We start from the raw sequence: 10,245 nt of genomic DNA, 5'->3' as shown, positions 1-10,245 counted from the left end.
CACTAACCAAACTCTGAACTTTGACCCCGGACCCAACCTATACATAACCAACTCTACATTTAACCTCATACCCAATATATCAATCTGTTAACCGATGCATTTCAATTCATGCATGTTCCTCTCCTTAGCCCCTGGTTACCCGCCCCTTCATTCACCTGCTACAAATAACAGCATTCCCAGGGATGGGATCCACTTTACATTCATTCATTATTGCTATGTCGGGCAAGCATCTAGCAATCTTATTTTAGTTGTTAAGAAAAACTTTGGTCAAAAAGTAAGTATAAAATGAGTAAATAGGTCTCATGGAATCTGTCACTGGAGCATACCGGTATGTCATATCTACCTCTCAACATTCACCACACTCGAACAGAACAGAAGAAACAAAATTTGTTGGAATCATTGATTTATTGTAGTAAGGAACAGTTCAATGCACTCTTTTTAAAACTACTACAAGTGTAGTCCCTGAAAAGAACCGTCTCAGATGAAATTATCAAGCTCAAGTAGTGATTTCAGATAGGTATCTTAACTCTTCAAATGCATGCAACAAGTAAAGGAGACATACTACACAGAGATCATAATGCAGGTATATACAAATAATGAAAGTAGAGAAAAAGAAGAGTGAGAGAGAGAGAGAGAGAGAGAGAGAGAGGGGGGAGAGATATAGAAAGAGACAGAGAGAGACGGAGACAGAGAGAGAGCGCTAGCAAAATAATTTTACCTTACATAGAAAAATTACAATACTATTAAAAACAGAACACAGAGGAAAATTAAAGGAAAAATTCAGGACAATCAAATTCGGGTTTTATGTACAATTTGTACATCACTATGTACAATGCATGTATAGGACTCTAGGAGATATAATGGGAGACAGATTACACATTTCCTAATCTTACTAATGATGTGAACACGCATAAATACCTTTTGATCTAAATGTACCCTAACACAAACAAACAGTAGTGAATGATATATCAGATATAGTGTGTGATTCTACTACAGTATGCCAACAGAGGTAACTTTGTTTCTCATTGTTTTGTACTTGTGTGTAAAAAGGGCACAAGTTTAGCGTCCGTTTCCCGCAAGGAGGCCCTAACAGACATGTACTGGCAATAGCAGCCTTCTTGCCGGTAGCTGACAGTATATTCTTAGCATTCATAGTTTGTAGGATACATCGGTAATATCACATCAAATAGCAGCATTCAAATATTTAATTAATACCTGATTGAAAAGAACTCCATTGCAAGATAAGGAGAATGTTAACATGCCCTGACTCAAATGGTAATATTCACAGAAATTAATATCTAAACAATTTTAGACTTAAGTTTTAGTCGAGAATATATATTCTGCAGTAAATTAATATCCTATTTTGTACCAAGACTTAACAAAATTCTGAGTGTAATATAAGAGAACAAAATACAACCTTGCATCTGAATATAAGCATCATCACTACCAAGGTTTAAATGGTGTATATTTTACTACATTGTAGTTTGTACAAGGTACATGCACACACAAATGTTTTTATTCCCCTTGTGGATTATCTTACTATCTCTAAATCTAAATCTTGTCTTTTTATGGAAATAGAGAATTGTTTTATTCTTCCAATTACAACAACTGCGATTTTGGGAAGCTTTTTGCTGGAGATTTCTTTCGAGAGAATTTTGCTATACTCCCAGAGTACGGCTCCATAATCTGCATGATTGTGGAGTGAAACTAAAGTAAAAAAGCACAATGAATGTTCACAAACAATTAATCCACGACTAAAATTTGCCTTTTCTCCGTGATAATTCACCATCAGCTGCATGCATTATATGCTTAGAAGATCATGTAGCCAGTTAAATGTATCAGAAATAAGCCTGCCCCCTCCACTACATTACCCTTCCCCCACCCCATTTTTTCTAACAATATATCCTAAACAATTGGGAGTTTTGTGGAGCTACAGTGTATGTCTCTACAAAACACCCTTTGGTTTGATACATTAAGCATAATATAACATCTTTTATATATAACTTAGATAAACATGTTGGTGACACATCAATATGGTTATTAGGTTGAGAAATCATATAATACATGACTATTCCATTGCAAGTTCATCTTATCATCAATGGTTTGAAGTTAAATAGAAGTTGCATCAAGCTACATGTACATATTAGCATTCATTGAGCATAACAAAGAAATTCTTTAATGAACTTCATGCTTGACATTACAAAAAGAGTCTCCATAATAATTGTGACTAAAGAGGTCACCTGACTTTGGGAGGTAGGTCACCTGACTTTGGGAGGGTAGTCATATACTGCATGTACAGCCCCAGTCAAACATCATGTGGCATTAAAACTTCCTCCAAAAAGCACCGCAGCAAATATGTAAACTGACAAAACGTTCTAGCATTTCAAGTTTATATTTAATTGTATCCAGTGAAAAAAATACACTGGGGCTCGGGGCAAATTAGCCCCCGAAAGTCATAAAAGAGGCCAAAAAATTTTGCATAGAGTTCAATGCAAAAAAATTAAAGAGTGTTATGTTATGGCAAGCTTGAAAAGTAGCCCCCCAAATTTTAAAAGTATTTTTTTCACTGATTGTGTCCTACAATAGTAACAATACACAGATCATTTGGAGCGCTTAGTGGCAATTTTTGCACCCAGCCACTTGTTATTGTTTTCTTTTTTTTACCACCCTCGCCATTCAGTGAAAAAAATACACAGGGGCTCGGGGCGAAATAGCCCCCGAAATGCCCAAAAGAGCCCCCTAAAATCAGAAAAGAGCCCCTGTAAATTTGCATAGAGTTCAATGCAAAACAATTTTAGAGTGTTCATTTCATGCAGGCAAGCTTGAAAAGTAGCCCCAAAAAAATAAATATTAAATTTTTCCCTGGGCATTGCCATTCATTTAAGATTAAAATGCTTTCTACATTTTGTCGCTTTTGCCTCTGTTGTTGGCTTTAGGCAGTTTTAATACAATGTCAGGTTTGAATGAGGCTTACTTTTTATATATTCTTTAAACCAACTTATTTGCATATTATAAGTGAACATGTATTTTTGCAAATTGCAATGCAAAATTCCAGCACAAGTGTTCAAATGTAGCTGTAATTAGTGACCCCTTAAAAAATGCATTTTGATTTAGTTTCACTATGAATATATAAACGGTGATACCACAAAATAAATACTGAACAAAAACAAAAAATTGGTAAAAAAATAATTCCTGAATTCCCTCATAATGCTTGCAACCAATCAAATCAGGAAAAAAGACTACAAATACTTTAAATTAAACTTAAATACTGAATTAACTTCCACCCAAACCCCCTTAAAAGCCAACCAAATAACACCTTAAGATCTCTCCATGCAACATGTGTACTTCTCAAGTTCTCATAATAATAAGGTAAACATGGAAAAGTCTGTATAATTCCATAAACAGTCAAATTCCTACTACCGGTAATACAACCCTGTTTGTTGTTGTTTATTGTTTTGTTTACCACTACCTACATGCTTTTCATATGGAAACATTGTGTAAAGATTGAAGCTACAAAACCCTGGATAGGAACGCGTACACAGAACTGGTTACTACTCACAAGAGCCGCTGGTCTTTGACTTCATCCTCCGTTAAAAACATGTACAGGGGATCAACACAGGAGGGCGCCCTCTCACGTTGGCGGATCTGTCTTCTTGAAGCCAAACGACAGCTTAGGGCGACTGCTCTTTTTGTTCAGGATAACCTCCTGTTCGGCCTTGTGACGCCGCTTTTGCTCGCGCTCAAACGCCTGGCGCTCCTCGTCCATTTTACGTTGCCTCTCCACCATCTCCAAGCGTTCCTCAGCCTACAAACCAGAAAGAGAAGGAAGCATGTGAACGCAAGGCCAAAAGACAAATGTTTCTTCTCGACATATAAAATTGAGGGAAATCCCTTTTAACAGTCCCCGATCTCCCCTAAAATACCAAATCTAATTACTTACCAAAAATTGAAACCCCGAATTAGCAAAGTGTGTATTTAAAAAAAAAAATCATAATTAGCCTCTTTTTTTCTTTTATTTTGTACAGAATAATGGACATAATAATACAGATGACCCTCATCATAATGAAATCATTGTCTTCAACTTTCCTTCCGTGATATCCTGCATTGGTGAAAGCTTTCGTGTACGAAGTGCAACTTATTTTAAATATAGCCCCCCCCCCCCACCCCCCACCAAAAATAAAATATAACCAAAGCACTTCACCCTTTGACAAAATATTCATTATAATGAGGATGACCTGTACATCATTATTAATAACCATCTTTTCTAAAAAAAATGATATTGAAATATAGAGAATCTATTGGCATGATAAATGCTCATCCTAGCCCCTTTTCAGCATCTATTATTGCTTGCAATGTTAGTACAAGAACATCTTATGTACAGAAATCATGGCATTAATGCACGATCAGTAAATACTCACGATTTGATGAAATACCACTTGGACAAGAATTTTGCATTTTCTTCCTTACGATTTTATGGACATTGTCAATAAAAAGATGAAGAAACCGCTTTGCCTATAAACATTGTACTTTGTCAAGCAGATATTGTGTTCTAATCTGAGCTTTTGCGTTTCTCCTTAACATTATTTCAACCATGAAAAACTTATTATAACTGAAATTGTATGTAAATTTCATTTGACTGCTTTTTGCCAGCGATGTATAATAATGTGTTTTTTAGATTAAACCTTCGGGAGAATTATACAAGTACATGTAAATGTGCTTCCCATAGTCACTCAAATTTTAGTGAATTCTCTAAAACCGACATGACATTTTAATTTCATGGTTGGGTTAAAGAACTCTTGGGGGAAAGAAACTTTCAAGCATGGTCATAAAAAAAACAGACTAGGAGACATAATTTGAGGTATGTATCTACAGGAGCTGAACAACTAGTTGTAACGGAATGCAAGGGCGGGTATATATGAAGTCTTATGCAATAGGGTCCCAGTCTCCCAGACATGGGTAGAAAGTTATATGCTGGGGCCAGTTGCAACCGTGTTGGGGGAAACAAACCAATTTAAACTTGCAAGCCTTCAATCAGCGGGTACTTTCCAACTCCTTTTCTTGGCGGATTCCGGCTTTACAGCACTGCGATCTAAACTGTAAATTCCTGTACTTCCAGTTATTTTAAGCATTGTTAAAAAACAACACTGCTCACGAGTGTCTGAAAATGTCATTAGAATCAATGCGAGCACATGGTTTGAAGGCAGATGTATAAACTGCCTAATCCTGGTAAATTAGCGTTTAGCTGTGGAGGAAAAGTGAACGGTCAGCTTATGATATATATCACCTTCCAGAGAGTATTCCATTAAATAGGCAACAGAGCAAAATGAATATAATACAGTAAACACATACATTACATTCACATGTAAATGTAAGAAAGGTAGAGGGAAGTTAAGGAACATTTACTAAAGTGACAGATTTATAAAAAAAAATGAAAAGGGAATATATTAACTTCCGATATACACATATTTATCTAGATCTACTATGTAACAGGTCATCTGGCAGATGTTTGCAGGAAATACAAAAATAATGAGTAAAGGAAAAGTGGAAAAGAATTTTTGAGACTCTAGTGTGCTTGACATAAACTAATGTTTATAATTGGGATAATCAACTGATAATTTGCTCATTATTTTAAGTATATAAAAAATATCACAGCACAGTCAGCAATAAAGTTTATATGGCTTATGAATAATTCATAATAAGGCCAAGAAAAAAAGAAATGGTACCGACACCGTGTAAATAGTATAAAAACTGAATATAGTAAATTAACAAAAAGAATCCACTACATTTTTATTAAAAGACAGGTTACACAAAATGAAATATTCATGTAGAGCATGTTGTTCTTTATCATTATTCATTCTCTTCCCCAAATACTACTTCAATATAAGCCTACTTCAATACTTCATATACGTCTCACTTGGGTGAAATAACACACATGTCAAATTAATAATAATCAAACTGGAACACATACATTAAAGATACTATGTCTCTTTTGCAGCCAACATCAAATTCTGTAGAACTTTGCAGGAATCATGAATATGTCATTAATGTCCTATCTGTGAAATTTAAACGTTAGCAGTGTCCTAATATTCAAATTATGCAAGGTAACCTGTTTACTTGCTAGACTTCACTGTCAGACACTATTGAGAGACTGACTGGGTTTTTTTCTTCTTTGGTAATGACATACATAAAATGAGCTGTAAAGGGTACATGAGCATTTGTCTACATCAATAACCCACTTCTTGTAATGGCCAAAATTAAACTGATTGAATCTTTGCGCAGCATAAAACGTATGACCATTCGGTACAATGGTCTGAAAATCAGACTATTACTTACTGGCTCTATAGCTCTCAAGTCGATTCAACAACTAATTGTCGTTATTTTCCCACTTAAAGACATTTTCAAGCCCTCTTTTTTTCAGGGAAGTTCTAAATTAATATTATCTTTCAAATTCAAATGCTGTTGAAATTTAATCTTTTCATTTTTGGGGGCCTGCAAATAGGACATAGTACCTTTAATATAAAAGCTCTGCAAACTTTCTGTGTTAGTATCACACAAAAACATGGAAGAGGTAGAGAAATCAAAAGGAACTGAAAAAAATGACAATGACAAACTAATGTAAATCAAGGGGATTTCTATAAATTCTACTTTTTTTTCAGTATCCAAACAAAAATCTTAAGCCATTCATTAATTTATATTAATTTAATAATTCCACATTTTATTATTATTTCTGGGGCTGTTCCATCTCATTTTTAATTGATGGTTTTACTTCTGCGCTTTCACTAAATAAAAGATTGAAATCCAATTAATGTACATTTAGAACTCTTTGTCTAAAACAAAGAATGTAATAATTAGAAATGAAATCAAACCTATCGCATTTTCAAATGTGAAAATGTCTCTAAAAACTGAAACATGAATCTTATAGTATACCATCATCTACTTAAAAATTTATTATACCTCCTCCTAATATATATGCACTAGCCGTACTATTATAAGCAAAATACATTAAGAACAATAGTGCTTTTGATTTTGATCAATCTGCAACAGGTGAAAGATAGAATATATACTTGATTACCAAAACATGTGTAGAATATATAGAGAAATGTGCAATTGATTTTTCATCACATAACTGACACAAAACACATAAGGTAAAGGAACAAGCATTAGGCCCAATAAAATTAAATACCAGTTTCCTGTCAGAGATTAATTATTTTTCTAGTATACATCACAAAGGGTTTGAATTGATATTTGATGCGACATGACCGTACTTCTGTCCAAAATCCTTGATTTGAAATTCCAACTCTAAATATCAAATTCAGTACCAGCATAAATCTTTTTTTTTTTTTTTTTTTACAGTCTCTTCATTTGTAGAAATTGTACATAACCTGATATTTTTTTAAAGGTCGCTTTGCAGTGCATGATGTGGTGACAGTAAACTGGAAATTAATTTTATTGGGCCTTTTATTCAGATACAATGTATGGGATCGATCGGAATAGTTTCTGTAAAAAAGAAAGCCTGTAATAGAAATGCAAAATGTAATACATGATGTATTAGGCTGTTATCCCACAACGGGAAAAACGATAAAGATACAAAATAATTTCACATAATGCATATAAATGGTAGAGAAAAAAACCTGTGAAAGGAAAATCAAACATTTCAGTTAGGTTGTGGGGAGGATGAGAAGGGAAAGGGATTGCTCTTAAGGGATAGATTACCTAAATAACTTTTCATTTAGAACATTTTGCGTACCCCCCCCCCCCTTATTTCCCCTCTCTATCAATTCATCTTAAACAGTTTCTCTTTCCTGCTTATTTTCCAGACTTTAAAAAAAAATCTTTTATTCTTCCTGGGCTGTGTTTTGGGTCTTTTCTCAACCTCCCACAGCTACTAGACATTGACAACTCACCAGTTTTCTTTGGGCTTCTTCAATCTTGCGCTGATTTTCATGCATGATCTTCTCAAGCGCCTCTCGTTTATCCAGTTCTTCCTCCTGAAAATGGTCAAAAATTGAGTGAATAAGAGCTGATATAAAAATAATAGTGTTCTTTGGTTCAGTTCAATAAAGCCGCATACCGAACATAACATACATGTACTATGTAAACGCTTTTAATGTGTCCCAATCACCAAATACTATAAACTTGCTCTGTATATTAGAGGTCCAACCTATGTGCAGATCTACGAGTATTAACAAGCCCTTCTTAGTGTTTAGCAACTTCAGTTCTGGCTTACCTGTATGTATGCTTGTCCACGCATGTGGTAAACCTATAACAGAATCTATTTAACAATTAACTTTTAAGTTAATGACATAAGCTATCTACAGGTAGAAAAGGTCCCAGAGAATGAATACTTCATGTACAGATCATGGTATCTGAGGTATAAGACTATAAGGCAGGTTACGGCGTCATACATGTATATTTAGGTTTTAAACTGACCTCTTTAGCTTTCTGTGCTGCTACTTCTGCTTCTCTCTGTTTCTCCATCTCCTCCATCATCTCTTTCTCCATAATCTTCTTGGCCTCTTCCACCCTTCTCCCGACTTCCTCTTCAATGTCATCTTTCCTCTTCTCCAACTCCTCCTCCACCCTCTGTGCCACCATCTCCTCCACTCTCCGAGTCACCTCCTCCTCTATCAACTTGGCCTCCATCTCCTGCTGTCGTCTGGTAATCAACAAACATCAAAGTATAACATTACTATAAGGTTTAGACATTATATCGCAGAGAATCTCCTGGTGCCAGCTCTTGGGGCATTGATCGCTGGTCTCTCTCACTGGAATTCTGCATTGTGTATGTTTTTTTCTTCTTAGTCCGACATATGACTGACATCTTGTACAATTAAGTTCTTCATCTTAATGTTTAAAGTCACATTTTAAAAATGATCCTGAAGATGAAAATGTAGAAATAACCTTGAGATTATGCATACCGTACATACAGTGGTAAAGACCATGTTTTATATTGCATTGGACATAAAAGAATTCCCCATACCTTACCAGATCAGATGGTTATTTCTGTCTAGAATCATTACAGAAAAAAATTACAATTCATTTGTAAATCATGACAATAAATCAGTTCATCTGGCAGTTATTGAGTTAAAAACCTCCTGGGCCTGGCCTGGAATGGAAGTGAGCTTCATGCTTTCCGAGTCCCCTGCTCTATTCAGTACGTAGGATGAGCTTCTGTGTAGACTCTATCCCACTTTCTATGTAGGCCTAGAACTTTAGAAGGTTGACAAATTATCTTTTTTTTTCATCAAACAGGAATTTGTACAAAAAGTGTACAAAAATTCTCGAACTGTATAACTATAAGCTTAATTAAGGCAAAGCAGTGCAATTTGCATAAATCTTTTGAGACTTGTGTATGATAGACAAAAAGCTAAAGGAGGCAAAGGCCAAAGGAATTCCTTTTTTTTTTGTAAGCATCCGGCCGGACACACGACACAGTCAATAGCCCCCCCTGCCATTTAGATTTTACTTTTTATTTTAGATCCAGTTTGTTTCAGACTCAGCTTCATTTTTCACTTCAGTTAATAATGTTTTAATTTAATATTAAAACCTGTTCAACTTAGTTTGGTTAAATGCAGTTATTACATTTATTTCACCTGTAAATCACTTCAAACAAGATAGTCTAGATAGGAATGTATTAAACCCCATTTGTTCTCACATTCTTCTCTGTCTTTCCAGCTCCACTCGTCTCTCTTCCTCCTGTCTCTTCTGCACTTCTTCATGAGCATTACGCTTGCTCAAATCCCTGCCGAAAATGTCTATATCTGGACTTGGAGTTTTCCGTTTTGATTTCGACCTTTCCCGTCTTCTCCTCTCCCTTGATCTGGATCTGGAACGCCTAGATGATTTGCTACTTTTATGTCTTTCCGATCGTTCTCTTTCCTTTGTTGATCTTTCAGCTCTTTCTGCCTCCTTTCTTTCATGTCTGTCGTGTTTTTCTCTATCCCGATCCCGCGCCTTCGATTTTGACCGCGATCTGGATCTGGAACGAGTGCGAGATCGCTTTTTCTTGCTTGATTTTCGCTCTACTGATGAGCTCTTGCTTCTTGAACGAGGCATGATTTCTGTAGATTCAGATAAATGATCTGAGAATCAAAATTTTATCGTAAAAGTTCATTAAATTGCAAAAACATGGGTCACCTTTCGTCCATTTTCCTTACTGCAAAAGTCTACGACGCGATCGATGCGTTGACTATGATTAGCGCCCAATCACTAAACCCACAGTAAACTCGGAATACATTTTCGCTC

General features: G+C 35.5%; 1 protein-coding gene across 1 annotated transcript; it reads right to left on the bottom strand.

Annotated features, from left to right (window-relative positions):
• Positions 1-3,593: 3,593 nt before the first annotated feature.
• Positions 3,594-10,206, bottom strand: LOC588600 (arginine and glutamate-rich protein 1). The gene is made up of 4 exons (XM_788276.5): positions 9,656-10,206; positions 8,431-8,656; positions 7,905-7,988; positions 3,594-3,805 (listed from the first exon to the last, which is right to left on the bottom strand). Exons 1-4 carry the CDS (start codon positions 10,054-10,056, stop codon positions 3,632-3,634), a joined length of 885 nt encoding a protein of 294 aa, XP_793369.3. The 5' UTR covers positions 10,057-10,206; the 3' UTR covers positions 3,594-3,631.
• Between the last annotated feature and the right edge of the window lie 39 nt (positions 10,207-10,245).

The sequence above is a fragment of the Strongylocentrotus purpuratus genome, unplaced genomic scaffold (genome assembly GCF_000002235.5).
Source record: "Strongylocentrotus purpuratus isolate Spur 01 unplaced genomic scaffold, Spur_5.0 spur5_scaffold_12, whole genome shotgun sequence".
NCBI classification, from domain to species: domain Eukaryota; kingdom Metazoa; phylum Echinodermata; class Echinoidea; order Camarodonta; family Strongylocentrotidae; genus Strongylocentrotus; species Strongylocentrotus purpuratus.
Note: the sequence above shows the minus strand (reverse complement) of the source record. Positions and strands in the feature narration are given on the sequence as shown.

Coding starts and splice junctions, on each gene's coding strand:
- LOC588600 (XM_788276.5), bottom strand. CDS start 10,056: ATGCCTCGTTCAAGAAGCAAGAGCTCATCAGTAGAGCGAAAATCAAGC. Junction 7,989..8,430: donor CAGCACAGAAAGCTAAAGAG/GTCAGTTTAAAA, acceptor GACCATTTTCAG/GAGGAAGAACTGGATAAACG. Junction 3,806..7,904: donor AAGAAGCCCAAAGAAAACTG/GTGAGTTGTCAA, acceptor TCTGGTTTGTAG/GCTGAGGAACGCTTGGAGAT.